At 48.2% G+C, this 15,847-nt stretch overlaps 1 protein-coding gene across 4 annotated transcripts in view; it reads left to right on the top strand.

The window, feature by feature from the left end:
• Positions 1-2,935, top strand: part of JAKMIP3 (Janus kinase and microtubule interacting protein 3) — a 41,006-nt gene extending 38,071 nt beyond the window's left edge. For all 4 annotated transcript variants that reach the window (XM_035892900.1, XM_009637355.1, XM_035892901.1 and 1 more), the window contains 3 exons: positions 1,258-1,461; positions 1,813-1,878; positions 2,885-2,935. In XM_035892900.1, the coding sequence (XP_035748793.1) occupies positions 1,258-1,461; positions 1,813-1,878; positions 2,885-2,935 (321 nt within the window). The remainder of the gene's footprint in view (positions 1-1,257; positions 1,462-1,812; positions 1,879-2,884) is intronic.
• Positions 2,936-15,847: the final 12,912 nt, after the last annotated feature.

Raw genomic sequence — 15,847 nt, forward strand, 5'->3', positions numbered from 1 at the left:
GTTGCAGTCATGTTCTCCTGAAGCCACGGAGAGCTCTGCAAGGTTCAAACCACCCCGTTGCAGTCGTGTTCTCCTGAAGTCATGGAGAGCTCTGCAAGACACCTCCAGCTTTGGAGAGGGTGTGCAAAGGTGCCGTCATTTGCTGCTTTGTCTCTTGCTCAACATCAAACTTGCTGAAAAAGCTTTTGTCTTCGATTTGACTTGCATGAAAGAATAGCATTCATCTGGGACTTTGAAGCAGAAGACATGGCCTGGCAAGGTCACCTGCCCTGGGAGGATACTGGGCTCGGTGACCCTGGGGAAACGTTGCCAGTCCGTTTCCTACCCACTTCTGTATCTCAGTAGATCTGGAGGGTACATCCGTCTTTGTGCAGGAGACATTTTCTGGTGCAGGGAAGTAAAGGCTCTGCAGCCTGAGACAGCAGGAACAGAGCCCAGCTACCAGATATATTTTTCTTGAGCACAAAGCCTCTTGGAGCTGACAGCTCTGCCAGGGGAAGTGCTGGGAACACCTTCACATGGGCATTTTAAGCTCGTTGGTACAAAATGCTGCGAGCACACAACAGGGAGTCATTCCCTTCTGGCACAAACTGGTGCTCCCATATCCTCTGCTGCTGCAAACAGAATGGCTGGGAAAGGTGAACCGAGAGACTGAACACTGCATTTAAAAATATCTGTAACTCACAAAATGAGTCTTTTATGAGCTCCTTTTTCCCCCTTTCCCCCTCTTTTCCTTCTTTTCCCTCTTTTCCCTTTTTCCCCTTTTCCCTTTTTTTCCTTTTTCCCTTTTTCCCTTTTCCCTTTTTTCCTTTTCCCCTTTTCCCTTTTTCCCTTTTCTCCCTTTTCCCCTTTTTCCCTTTTGCCTTTTTCCCCTTTCCCCTTTCCCCTTTTCCCTTTTTCCCCTTTTCCCTTTTTCCCCTTTTCCCCCTTTTTCCCCTTTCCCCCCTTTTTTCCCTTTTCCCTTTCCTTTTCATTTTTTTTCTTTTTGCCTTTTCTCCCCATGGCCATCTCCCCACCTCCAGAAGGGAGAAGTTGCTCCAGTTGTTCCAGTGCTGCTCAGAGCCCCACAGGATAAAAGCAGCCTGAAGTATTCCCCCCCTGAATTGAGTTTTCCGCACTGTCCTGTGCGGGAGGCTCAGCGCACAACCCCCCTACTGCTCCCACCGCCTTACCGGGGTAGGATTTTCAGCTCCTCGCAAAATCCTCATCCAGCCAGAGACAAGGTCAAGCTGACAGCCTTATATTGTTTTTGATTAGCAAATTCTGGAATTAGAAGCCATGCTCTATGATGCCCTGCAGCAAGAAGCTGGAGCCAAAATTTCCGAACTTCTTTCAGAAGAGGAGAAAGAGAAACTGAAGAGCGCTGTAGAGCAATGGAAGCGGCAGGTGATGAGCGAGCTCCGGGAGAGGGATGCCCAAATCCTGCGAGAAAGGATGGAGCTCATTCAGCACGCACAGCAGGTAGGTGCTGGAGCACAGACATGGCGAGATTTGGGGTGGGACGGTCCCTCAGATGGAAACGTAACGAGCTTGCGAGCACCAGCCTCTCCTCATAGAGCTGTACCAGAAGTGGCTGGTCCCGGGGCCAGGTTTTGGTTTGCCTTGGACAGTCCCTGCAAATGGGGCATTCTGATTTTCATGAACTTGTCACACACAGTGACATTCATGGAGGACTCATCCGCAACTTAAAACCCAATTTATTTTTTTTTAGAAGCACAGCGCATACAATTTATATCTCCAAAAATAATGCATCTTCTGGGTACATCTGTATTTGGTTGGTTAATAAATATTTTCTTATTTGAAATCTGACAGAGAATTAAAGAGCTAGAAGAAAGAATTGAAGGCCAAAAAAGACAAATAAAAGAGTTAGAGGAAAAGGTAAGGTAATGCAGATGAAACAGTTACTGTCTGTGCACATGAACATATATTCATTTCACCTTGGCTAAGAAAAGAGTCTTATAAAAAGTTTGCATTAGTGCAGTGAGCTAACGGGAGAGCGCTCCAGGGAGCCATTTTGCATCCACGTTAGTCCCTCTGGGAAGGAAAGGTTACCAGCTTAAATCGAGTCTTTCCTTCTGTTACCCTTCAGTAGAGCCTGAAACGCGGGGCTTGGCAAGGACGGAGGGGTCCATCTGCCCCGGGAAGGGAGTGAGGGAGAGCTGCTTGGCGGCAGAGGGATGAGCTCTTGCAGGCGCTCCAGGGAAGGAGCCAGGGATCTGTTCTCCCTCCCATCTCCAGCATTTCCACATGCGGCTGCACTGACCTGCCTTCCCCAGAGGGAACAAGGAGGGTCCCTCCCTCCTCCCTCTCCTCCCTCTCCTCCCTCTCCTCCTTCTCCTCCTCCTCCTCCCTCTCCCCCTTCCCTCATCACAGCAGTCACTGTCACTATGGTTAATGTCATCAAGCTTTCTCTGATCAAGCCATAAGTGTTGAATTTTACCCTAAAATTACCCTCATCTGAAACCACATATTTCTATTGAAATGCCATGGGAGAACATGTTCAGGTACGACAGGGACGGAGCTGGACTTTCACAGGAAACTAAACCCAAACCTTAGCAGTGTGGGGTTTGGGTTTTTTTCTGAGGTATCAGAATAATTCAGCTGATTTTCTTCCTCCCCATTTTTCCTGAGCCCTTGGCTGTGACTGAGCTGGGCTCTGCTGGGGCAGGAGACAACTTTCATCAGTCCGAGGGTTGCTAGGCTCTGGCTGAGCTGAGCTGAGCCTTGAGCCCTCGGAGCTTACTTCACGCTTTGTATTTCTTTTCAACTGGGAGTTTTGTTGCACTCTGTCTGTAACCACAGCTTATTTCTCAGCCAAACACACTGTAAACTCTTATTCTCTTTCTTCTCTTCCATTTTTTCCTCTCCTCCCTCCCCTTTTCAGTTTTTATTTTTGTTTTTATTTTTCTCTTTAGCTTTCATTCTTTGGTCATAGTCCTTCAGGCCACACGCAAAAGGTAAGCCCTCGGATCACCTCTGGTCTCCCCTCTTCTTCTCGAAAGCATCAGACCTTCCCCTTGCTGCTCTGGCTTCAGCAGTATTGGGGGGGGACTCGTGGGTGCCCCAGAGAACCTGAAGATGGAAATCTCTACAGCCACAGCCCTTCTCCCCGCGCAGCTCAGCTGTCTGACAGGCTCACAGCTGGACTAAACCCCTTGCATTAGCTTGTCCTGTCTGCAGGCTAAAAAAACGGAATGGTTTGTGGGGGGAGCACGTGCGCTATAAATGTATGTTTCTCCCAGCATCCCACCTTAGGGCCCTAGATCCTGCCCAACCCCACCCTTCTTCCCATGTAACCAGGAGATAAAATCCCAACCTGTCTGCGCCTCCAGAGGTGGTGGAAATTACCATGTCACGGGTGGCGTTGAGGGGAACTTGCCCTATTCGTCATCAAAGTCAACAGAATACAGCACAAACCCTTTTTCATCTGTCGCACAAGTCGAGCAGATAGTTATAAGTACAAACCTTATGGAAATTTCATGCATGTTGTTTTTCCCCAGATATACTTTTGTTTGATCCATGTTTTTACATCTTTTTCTCGTTTCAGCCCACTGAGGAAGCTAGAATCGCTTCTGCTGTTATCAACAGGACGACAGCACTGATGACCAAGACAGAAAAAGAGACATTGCCGTTTCAACCCCCCCAAATATCTCTCATACTTTGCTACTGGTGGTGGAAGATGCAATCTTTCTGACCCCTTCAGACTGAAGCTGCACTAGGGTACATGGAAATCTCTGCACGGGCGGCGTCTGCACCACCGAAACCTCTGACCGAGCGTTTTGAAAAGCTAGAACTAAGCCGACGAAAAAACAAAGCCAAAAACCCCCTCCCTCTCCTACAACGGCAGGCTCCTTGCCGGAGCCCTGGCTCTGCCGCTCGAGCTAACTTTCAGTGGAAGTCCTGGCTCTGCTGCTCGAGATAGCTCGCAGCTTTACGTAAGGAGCGCTATACTAATTCAGATAAACTGAATATATCTTGGTTCCCTGCCAAGCAGGTAGCAAATTGCTTCTCTGTAGAAGTGACCATGTCCTGTTTTATATGTCACGCATTTATATTTGTTATTCATAGTTATTTAAGAATCTGTCTTGAAAGGAGATTTGAGGAAGAGTTCCGGAGGAGTAACTCACGAAAGGATAAATGTGAATGAAAATGAAGTGGGTTTGTTCCAAGGTATTTCTTCATAACACAGGGTACGTCTGATGGTTGGCTGAATATCCTGCAAGCCCAGCTTTAGGGAAAAACACGAAGCTATGTTTGAACCCCTCAAGAAATCAAGTTGTAATTTTGGGGGGAGTTTTCAGTAGACCATGGCCCGCAGCATGATGAGAAAAATGGCACAATAATTTGTAATTTGCTGTCCCCAAATGATGACAAAAGAATTAACGTTGTCCCAACAAAAAGTTCAACCTGGAAAAGAGCGAACGGAAACCACCTTATCCCTGATCCGCACGCTCTGGGCTGGGAGAGGTGGCAAAAGGGAACAGAAGATTTTGTCGCCTGGAGGCAAGGGAGCACAAGTACCATGGAGCCCGAGCCCAGGCGGCTGGCACAGGAGCTGGGCAGGAAAAGTGGATCCTCTAGAAAAACAGGAGAAGGAGGGAAAATCCAGAAGAAATCCCACCAGTGTGAGTCACTGAATGGGGACTGCCGCCGAGCGCAGGACGGGCCAGAACAAGCTCCTGTCCGCAACTTTCCACAGCTGCAGTGTCACGAAGGTCCCCGAGGCGCAGGATGCGGGTGGGAACTGCCTGTCCCTTGGAAGCACGAGGTGGGAAGCAAAACCAGAGCTCCTGACAGGTAAGATGATTAACTGGAAACCAGTTTATGTAAGATTTATCAGTTCATATTAATATTATATTTATTTATATCATATTTATGTATATCATATTTATTATATCAATATATATCTCACTATATATAGTCTGTAACTTCCTTTCCATGGCTGTTAGTCCCTCTTGCTCAAGTTAAAATGTTTCCGATAGTAATGCAGAGAAAATTTTGAAATGACCCAAGACTTTACGTAAGCTTTATTGGTTTATCTGTCTCTCTTTTACTTTAGTAATTTAGGTATTGAATTTCAGTATGATATAATCACAAATGCTAACTTTATCTCTTTATATCAGGGGTCGCCCTTAACAAAAAAGTGCTCGGTAGGTAATGAAAAGCATCGTCAGATTTGTATGAGCAGCAAGTAGCCATCCTACTTTCAAATGGATGTACTAAATACAATAGATGACAATAATTTACATTTTGGATTGAAAAGACAAATAGTATTCAGAAAAGTATTTTTAATTCACAATTTCGCTTCCTTTTTTTTCTAATTTATGCTGGTAATGACTCACTTGGCTGGCAAACGTGACGGGGACGGTAGCAGCCGTCGCCCTAGCACTGCTCTTTTTTCAAGAATATTTAAGAATCCAGGGACGTTGGGCAGGGGACCGGAACCCTGCTAGGCGGGTGGTGAGAGATCACTGCCACCACAGCCTGGGGGAGTTTGTCATGCCCGGGAAGACGGGTGCTTGCTGGACTCCGTTACCTCTCTCCCCAGGTGAGGGAAAATACTCAAATCCAATGCTCAGGACAGCTCAGCCAACAGGCACGCCAACAGGCAGAGGGGAGCTCTCACGGCGGTGCTTGGAGGCCCTTTCTTTTTTTGGTTTTGTTGGGGCTGTCCCCAAGCCTGTTAACGTTACGCTTCTTACACCTCATGCTTCACACTTGCTTCTGCTTTAAAGGAGGAATTGTCTCTCTCTGCATCATCCCATCCGGTTCCTTCTTTTTTTTTTTTCCCCCCAAAAAAGTTTTCTAAGCAGGATGCCTCTCAAATCTGAGTTTGAGCACCTCTCGGGTCTTAGGGTGTTTGACTGCAGGTTCTCGATTTGCTGCTGTAGAGAGGATCACTGCTTTTAAAACCCATCAGCCAGAGGATGCCTACATACAGAGGCACGCATACGGGGACTCTTAGGAATGATTCGCCTCCCGTGGTGCTCGCTGAGGCAATCTGTGCTCAGGGTTAGATTCGATGACGCCCGCTTTTCTTCAAACCTTGCAGCTGTACATCTCAGCCCCACTATTTTTTAGAGAGGGGTCCAAATCCTTTGTGTCTGTCTGTGTCACGCCAGTCGCCGAGGGGCTAGTGCTTCCTGAGCAGCAAGATCAATGGGACCTACGTGTTTAGTAACCCAAAAAAGAGCCTTCATGCAGTCAAGGGAGGGAAATAATTTAACTCAGGAAATGGTTGAGATAAGCGTATGACAATGGGAGGGCTTTTTAGAAACAGATTTACAAAGATGGCAAACTGAAATGAAGAAGAAAGATGTACCCGAGGCTGTCCTTCCCATGAGACGTGGCGTGGGCCTTCCCGGGAGCGTGGGCAGGAGGGTGGCTAGCCTCCAGGTCTCAGACCGCTCCACCTTGCTACGTGGAGGCATTTCAGCTCTTGCTAAAGCAAAAATCAAGTGCTCACACATGGGGTTGGCAAACCTATGGACTCTGAGTTGACATATCTTAATGTGCACTTATCGTTAGAGGCTTGCAGGATAAACCCGTTATTATACCCTGAGCACACCTACCTGTCCGTGTTTCAGCAGTGCTGCTGCGCAGCGGGAATCGCACCGCGGCACGATCTCCCGGCAATGGGAGGAGGAGGAGGAGGAGGAGGCTGCGGGGGCTGCGCCCCAGCCTTTCCCAGCAGGGTGCTTGGTGCAACTGGGGACGTGCTGGAACACGCTCCGGGGAAATGGGAGAGGAAGGGCGAAGTACTGAATAGGGATCACAGGCTGCGAGCGACAGAGGGTGCTGGGGCAAGATAGGAGCGTGGCGTCGGAGGCGGCACCGGCACGAGGTACGACGAGTGCCTTTTTTCTGGCTTTTCTTGGTTCATAACGGCGTAACTTCTCGGCATACTTCTAATAGCATTTTGATATAAATATGCGTGTTTGGATAAACATACATATGTGCAGGCACAGAGGCAGTTGCAGTTTCAAGTATTTTATAAAAGTATTATTTACGCACCAAATGTATGCATTAATTATGCACCAAATTTAAATTTCACTGCCAGATTAAGCGCTCCTGTTGGGCTGGACTTGCTCACCCGCAGACAGCCCTACCGGGCGGAGGGGCAGCAAGCGGGGCCCGGCGGAGCGGGGGGCTCTGGGGGCCAAATTGTAGAGAAACCCATCGGCAGGAGCAGCCAGTGGAGGCAAAAGGAGACTGGAAACATCGAGTGCTGTAGGGAGAGAAGCTGCTGCTTGCTGGGCTGGTTTCATGTTTTAAGCAATTCTAGGAGGTTGCTTTAGGCACTTACCTTAGCTGTTGGAGTCATACTGGAGATTGGAACCTCCCAGGGATAGGTAGCACTCGCACATTTCCAGATAAATAAGTTGTCAGTTAAGCTAAGAGAAATTTTTCCTGATAGAAGGGCTTGAACATCCCCAATTTTTATTTTTTTTCCCAATGACCTTAGTTTAATTAAAAAGCCAACAATTATTATAACTGTATTTGATATTTGTTTATTCAAAGAAATAACATCTGAAACATGCTGAAGCCCAGGTTTCCATGAGGGAAATCTGTACTTGATGGACAAGCTTGTACTCGATCGCACATACTGTAGGAACGCAGCGGCATGCGTCTAAGGACATATTCAGTCAAATCCTAAATGAACGTTGGGAGTTACACCCCAGCAGTAGACGCACATTTCATGTACCTGGCCAAAAGGCTTTATGGCTTCAGGTGCAAACCCTTGAGCCCCTGCGTATCATCAGAAGGAAACCTGTCCCAGGGTTGGAATTGCTCAGGACACGATGCTGTTGGGTTTCAGAAGATAATTTCCCCTTTTCATTTTTTTTTTTTGCTTGTGACCAGCCGCCAACTGGATTTAACTCCATTCACCACCACCCTTTGGGCCCGGCCATTCAGACAGTTTTTACCCAGCGAGGTAAAATAGGTCCTGTGCTCACCCTTACAAAGAGATATTCCCTCTGTGAAGAAGGATCACACCGGGGCAGTGATCCAGTTTGATTCATGACCGTAAGGCTTCCTGTTGGTGATAGAAGATAGCACCTGTAGCTACAATCTTAATTATTTTAATCTTAATTAAAACATTTAAAATAGGAATATGAAAAGAAGTTGATTTACATTTTTTCAGTGACAGTAGGATGGAGGGAAGACCTCGGTCTAAAAGGTGGTTGCCATGTTTCGTTGGCACCTGCGGAACAGCACGCGCTCCAGGAGCAGGGGGGACGCCTCTGCCCCCAGCGCTGTCAGGCTGCCCAGCAGCGAGCCAGCTCTAGGCTCAGCACGGACAAGGATTTCGGGCAATCGCCCATGTCTTTGCAGTTCCTCTAGCCCTTGTGTTTCTTACCTCAGTATAAATTCTTTTTCGAAGTGCTCTTCACATTTCCAAGGAAGGGTACACAAGGTATTTCCTACGGCAGGCAGCAATTAGAAACACCAACTTCTAATCTTCAGAATCTGATCTTTGTTGTCTAAGTGGGGGCAGTACGCGCGAGTGGGCACCGCAGTCGGGTGGGTGGCACTGCCCCCGGCGAACGCCTGCAGAGCTCCCGCTGGGCTCACCTTCCTCCACACCGGCGCTGGATCGCTCCACGGCAGCCCGTTTGGTTTGTAGGTAATCACTTTTCTTTAAATTGCCTCATGCATTGATCCCATGATCAAATTGCTTTTTTACTGGTGTGCTTTAGTTGTCAGAAGAGGTTGGGTTTTTTTAAGGTCAGCAGCACATTTTTCCAGAAACGATCCACAGGGGAGATGATGAGCTACTGGAGCTTAAATTCTCCTGTAATGTTCTATCAGGTGCCTCCTGTACAGAGATATTCATGCATCCTGAAAGGGGTTGGAAATGCTTTTCTTCACAGGGGTATGGAGATAAGGCTAAAGAGCTACATCGTTAGAATACTAATTGGCACATCTTTGCTGTGCAGGATGACCCAAAACGTCTTTGTTTAAAGTGAACTGTGTAGGGGAAATTCAAGCCACCAGGGCAGGTTTAGGCTGGATCTAAGGCAGAAATTCTTTGCAGTGAGGGTGGTGAAAGCCTGGCAGGGGTTGCCCAGAGAGGGGGTGGAGGCCCCATCCCTGGGACCATTCCAGGCCAGGTTGGCCGGGGCTGTGAGCAACCTGATGTGGTTCAAGGTGTCCCTGCTGCTGCAGGGGGGTTGGGCTGGGTGACCTCTGGGGGTCCCTTCCCACCCAAAACATTCTGTCATTCTGTGAAGAAGGTTCCAACTGAGCAAGCAGCATTCCTGGGAAGATGTAGGGGAAATCACTGCAAGGCTGCTCATTTCTACTGCCATGTAAATCCTGTGTAACCTGCTTGATCTCAGCAAAGGGCAGAATTTGGCTTGGTAATAACAGAGTGATTTCTGACAAATTAATTGATATAAAAGCGTAGACTGTCTCGTTGCACCGGATTTCTGCTTTAACGTTTCAGGGGCTGTTACAAACTGAAATGCATAGAAATGACAGCGTCAGTCTGAATTTACAGACGAGATCAGACGAGATGGAGGTCCTGGGGCAGGAATAGCGACATCGCTGGCGCTTCAGGATGGCTTCGGCACAGTGTGGATTTGAGGCGCGTCTGGGAAGGCTCTTTGATCATGGCGAGGTCTCGGTTTATAAAGAGGCTGCCCTTTACTGTTTTGCTCACTCCCAACAGGAAAACAATTTGAAGCAGAGCTGCTGAGATTTTCCTTCCGAGCAGAACCTCTGTTTTACTACGGCAGTAACTTCCCATTGTGCTTTCTGGACAGAAAAGGGCCGTACCTGGGTCAATTCTATGATCAAAAAGCCCACCCTCCTATTTTGTTGCAGGGGTGTCTGATATACAGCGTAATTCATGCGGGTGTTCTTATGCCTGTGAGAAGCAGCAAAGAGCTTCCCTGGACCGTAAGCATCCTGTAAATCCATGCACAGCAGCAGCAATTCCGTGGCATGTCTGCTACCCTCAAAACCTCGGGAGCTCCCTTCCCCTGTCTTTCTCTCAAAAAGAAAACTGCAGACGTGCTCCCGGCGGAGCATCCCTGGCGTTTGGAACAAACCCCCACAGACATTTCTACGCTGTGACCGTTTCCCGGCGTGCCCCGCAGGGACTGCTTGTTCCCCAGCTGTATCCTATCAGCAACAGGGGGGGTTGTTAGGGAAAAACAACAAATCAGTTATTACAATCGAAGCACACATCCGGCGTAACTCAGTACAGGACTGAGCTTTGCAGTGTAAAGGCCTGATCCACGGGGCTGTTTTTAAAGATTCGCTTCATCGTTCATTTTGCAAAGTACTCCCGGGTATAGAATCATAGAATCGTAGAATGTTTGGGGTTGGAAGGGACCCCTAGAGGTCATCTAGTCCAACCCCCCTGCAGGAGCAGGGAACATAGCAGGTTCCGTTGTCGTTATGTCCGAAGTGTTCTTCCCGTTCATTTTATTCTTGCTCAGTTCCTGTAAATGACAAGGACACGGGTTTTTATAATGTATCAAACGCAGTATAAGCCTGAAGAATTAATTAGCTGGAAAATCTATTATAAAGTGAACTTTTTTTTTAAAAAAAAATGCATTATATTTGTAAATGAATACGTTTGTGTACACACACACCCCGCATCTATATTCAAATATATTTATATATGCATAACATTAATTTGCAAGGCTTGCAGCAGTCAAAACCTTTGGGGAAGTTGTTACACTCATACGTAATAGCCAAGGAAGAAAAAAATATATATTTTTGAGCATACTCTAGCATAAATTAGCAGGAGCCTTTTCTTGGTTCCTGCCAGGGACCTCATCCTTTCACGCCTGATAGAGAGGCAAGAGGCACAACAAAACGCTTAAACAGTATCTGGAGAATCAAATTCTAAGCGTAAATGCAAATTAGCTAGACAAAGCTTAATTTGTTATGTTGAGTTCACAGTGCTGTCAGGCACAACTTTTTGTGAATCCGTGCTCTTTGCTCCTAAAGATTTCACGTCATTGGCCTGAAAAAGCGGTGCAACTGCCTGGTAGTATCACACGGTGCACATTGCGCACCCTTCCTTCCAAGGCTGTTATAAAATGCATCTATAGAGGCATAAAAACGTTTGGTGAAGATTTTGGTTTGAGGTGTGTCGGGAAGAATCACAGCTCTGAAGATTTTTGGTTCGATAATTAGGTGGGGATAATGAAAAGCTGGCTTACTCGTTAGCATTGTTAGCTACTAGGGTGCTGTGTTACCGAGTCTTAAACTTCTCCTTTTCTGGTTTTAGTCTGGTTTTGTAAAGACACAGAAACGTCGTGTGTCTGCCTGCCCCGCTCATCCCGCTGCGTGCGGATTTGGGGTTCCAGGGGTGCTGGCCTGATGGCAGGGAGGGGGTAGCCTGGCCGGGGGGGCGGATCAGACTGCCTGCGCTGCAGAGGTTAATGTAAGGGTGGCCATGCGTACGTGGGGTGGTGCTCTGTTTCCTCACAGAACTCTGTGCTTATAGGGCTTGGCTGTTACTGTGCTCCATTAAATCAAAGAGAATCGTTCTGCTGACCCCCGCGAGCAGGGTGCCTCCTCGCACCTCTCATCTGCTCCGCAGTGGCACAGACCCCAAGGCTTCCCTCGTGTGGGGGTTGTGCCTGGCTTGGGAGGTCAGCCCCTAACCCGCCCTCTGTGTGCCGCCGGGACGGCGTGCCCCAAGCCCACCACGTGTGCTGTAGATGGTCTTCAGCGCAGGTATGCAGTGGGGCTGGTAGGCAAAGGGGGATCATAGAATCCTAGAATCCCAGGTTGGAAGGGACCTCCAGGATCATCTGGCCCAACTTTTCCAGGCAAGAGTCCAGCCTAGACAAGATGGCCCAGCACCCTGTCCAGCTGAGGCTTGGAAGTGCCCAGTGTGGTGGCAGAGCCAAACCCTCCCCTGGGGAGATCATTCCAATGGGTAACTGTTCTCGTGGGAAAAAATTTCCCTCTTGTGTCCAATGGGAATCTTCTCTGGATTAACTTGTACCCATTACCCCTCGTCTTTTCCACATGACTCCTTGTGAAAAGGGAGTCTCCATCTTCTTTGTAGCCACCCATTAAATCCTGGTACGTGGTGAGGAGATCCCCTCTGATCCTCCTTTTCTCATGTGTGTCTGAGCTTCTGGGTCGTTAGAAATCCCAGATAAACCTCCCCCAGGAAAGGAGAACATGTCCGAGAAACTAAGACTTCTATCTGCCTTATGCAGATCTGTAGAGGCAGATGCAGGAAATTTTGTCCTGTCAGTGGCTTTTCCTAAAGACAGAATGCCCCCATGGCCGGTTCCCTTCTTGTTATAAACAAGAACACACCCCAGGGATACAACAAATTGATTAAACGAGTGTCAGAACAGCTGTCAAGGAGATATCAGCACGCGTTAGCAGTGCTGTGATGGCCACGAAGGTGAGGGGACTGTAAAACCTTCACACATCATCAAACCCAAGCAACCTTTTCAACCTAACTGTACCACGAGAGCGACTGTAGAATCCTAAAGGCTGTAAATTTATAATTTAACAGATTTCTGAGAGCGTTAATTGCAGCTGTGTTTCCTAAAAACTGCTGTGAAAAGGTCACCTAGGAAAGAGAGCTGCGTCTGGGTAAGATTCAGCAGCTGCCTGCCACCCAGAGGCCCCGGGGGTTCCTCGTCGGGGCCGAGATCGGGGCTGACGTCTTGCCCTGAACTCTCGCCCTTGGGCTGCCTTTCCCCCCGGAGCAGCCCGGCTCGCAGCCGGGGTGTCAGCCTGCATTTTCTGCATTGGCTCCGCATTTACGGCTCGACCGGCTTCCCCACCGCTTTGAAACCCTTCCTTTTTAACGGCATGAATTAACGCTCAGCTGATCTCGTGTCTGTGTCCTGGTGATCTGTAACAAGAAATAATGCTTGTGAGCAACCAGGTTCTTGACAGATCATCAGGTTTTTATTATTTTTCTGTCTTTCAGAGCTGTTTCCGTGATTTGTTTCCATTGCCTTTCGGAGCCGATGTAGTACAGAATAGGTGGGGGATGGTTTTACTCCCTGCTATGTGGTCTAATTATGATTTTCAAGCAGTATGGAAGACTTGGCCATGAGTTTAGCAGCAGGGCACGTGTTCTAGGACAAGGGAAAACGGCCTCAAGCTGTGCCAGGGCAGGGTGAGGTTGGCCATGGGGAACAATTCCTTCCCCTTGGGGCTGTCAGGGGCTGGAAGGGGCTGCCCAGGGAAGGGGTCGAGTCCCCAGCCCTGGGGGGGTTTAACAGCCGGGCAGAGGCGGTGCTGAGGGCCAGGGTTTGGTGATTCTGTGATTCTCCTCATGCAGGGGCAGGGACCGTTGCAATACCTGCCTGTGAACGGGTCAGGACAGGGCTGGATGCTGAGCTCAGCCCCAGGCCTGGGCAGCAGCGGGCACCAACCTGCCTCCCCCAGCCACCAAGGCGGGCGCCCGCGGCTCCAGCCTTGCCTCTTGTGCCATCAAAAGGCTCCGTTTTCTGCAGATTAATTTTGAAAGCACAAAAACTCCATCACTAACTATTTGACTTAGGCCGAGTGGAGCTGAATGGCTGCTTCGTCTGCAGTTTTCACAGGAGTCCCCCCAAATCGGAAACTGCGGATCCCCAGCTGCCCGCGGGGACGCTCCCAGCTCAAGGCTTCGTTTCCTCCCGGGCCCCTCCAGCCCTTCCAGCCACGGCAGCGGACGGACACGTGTGCTACGTAAGGGATTCCAGCCTTAAGCTTACTGCGTATGCATTACAAATAGAGATCGCTGCAAGGGCTAAGGGCTAATAAGGTTTTCGAAATCCACATTATTGCTAATATAGAAGACAAATATTTTAAATCCTTTTCTTTAGTTGGTAAACAAACTGATGCTCTTTGTGTTTTCTGGGTACGCAACCGATAGTGATATTAGCTAATGTTTTATGTATCCAGCACAACATGTAAATATATTGCATAGCTATCCTACCGCATTTTCCAATACCATAATGACTGCCTTCTCATAGAGATGTCTTTCCAAAAAGCATCCTGGCATCCTTTAGCAATTGCATGATAAGTATATGTAAATGTATTACAACTCACTCATAAGCACCATTTACCCAAATGAAATACCCCCGGTAATTAGGGGATGATACCAGCAATTAACGTAAACCAGGTTTCTAAAGGGCAAAACAAACAGTTCTCAGTGCAGAATCAGCCGTTAGTCTAAAAAGAATACATGTTTAAAATGGATTTAAAAATTTAACCTAATAGATTTAAAAAAAAAATAAAAAAATTAATAGATTTAAAATTTAACCTGTTCTGGTGGGAGTATGAGAACCAAGGCCACGCTGTCACGTGCTGCTTTTGGGATGTAGGAGTCATCAAATAGTTTTAATTATAAATCTTCTTCTCATTTGCTGTTATGCATCGCTTCAACATCCAACATAAAAATGCTGTAGGCTTCTATGCACCTCTGTGTGTGTGTGTGTGTGTAAAATGAATAGTATCCAGTTTATTTCCAAAAGATTTTACCAGAAATAAATAATATGTAATGGAAGGAACAGCTTTTAAACCCCCTGCTATTAAGCCCCAAAGGATCGCCCTCCACAACTGCCTGGCAGGAGGCTGTAGCGAGGGGGGGGTCGGGCTCTGCTCCCTGGTGACGGACGATAGGACGAGGGGGAATGGTCTGAAGCTGCGCGAGGGCAGGTTTAGGTTGGACATTAGGAAAAACTTCTTCACCGAAAGGGCTGTCAGGCTCTGGAATGGGCTGCCCAGGGAGGTGATCGAGTCCCCATCCCTGGGGGTATTTAAAGGAAGGGGCAATGGTTTAGTGGTGGGATGTCACGGTTAGGTTAAAGGTTGGACTTGATGATCTGAAAGGGCTTTTCCAACCAAAGCGGTTCTATGATTTTATGATTCTATGATTCCCAGGTCTGGTTTTCACGTGTGACACTCACAAGTGCTGTATCTCACCCCAAATACTGCTCCTGGCTGCGGGAGCCCTGGCGTCCTGCACTGACGCTTCACAGCTTCATTGCGTGTTGCCAGAAACCCAGCTTTGCCCTACCCGTGGGTCTCTTTGTGGCATAAAATTGTGAAGAAAAGCAGACAGAAATGGTTAAAAATCAGGCGTACTGGTGGTTACCCCGGGTCAGCACAATCTCAGCAGAGCTTGTGATGGGAGGTGATGGCGGGGGCTCCCATCTAGGTCAGGGCTTGGCGCGGGCAGCTCGCGTTAGGGAGGCGATGCCTGAAATCCCCAACCCGCCCCGACGGCTGTGCCGGCTCCAGGCTCGCCCCCATCCCATGGAGATGCTGAAAAGCCCCAGGGGGGCCCAGGGCTCCAGGAACAGCATTGCAGATTCCAGTCCTATAAATATTTATGCAGTGAAATGCTTTTAATGCTTACGAGTAGTTCTTCTGCATAGCGTGTGTTCACAAGATTTATCAACCTGAATGGACAATGTCGGGTAGTGTTCCTTCAGCTGGTATTTCTGACTGTTTTAAAGCAGGGAAAAATGCAGAGTTTTCCAGATCAGTATCATAGAATCCTAGAATCCCAGGTTGGAAGGGACCTCCGGGATCATCTGGTCCAACCTTTTCCAGGCGAGAGCCCAGCCTAGACAAGATGGCCCAGCACCCTGTCCAGCTGAGGCTTGGAAGTGCCCAGTGTGGCAGAGCCAACCCCTCCCCTGGGGAGATCATTCCCATGGGTGACTGTTCTCATGGGGAAAAATTTCCCTCTCGTGTCCAATGGGAATCTTCTCAGGACGGCGTACGTACCTTCCAAACATGGCTCTTACAACTTAAATGCCAAAATCAAAATAAAAATTAAGAATTTAGTAACAAATTAGGCGGAAAGCCAAAGACTGCTGAATACTGAGATTGTTGGAGCTGGTAACCG

This window comes from Egretta garzetta, unplaced genomic scaffold, assembly GCF_000687185.1.
Source record: "Egretta garzetta isolate BGI_Z169 unplaced genomic scaffold, ASM68718v1 scaffold164, whole genome shotgun sequence".
NCBI lineage: Eukaryota > Metazoa > Chordata > Aves > Pelecaniformes > Ardeidae > Egretta > Egretta garzetta.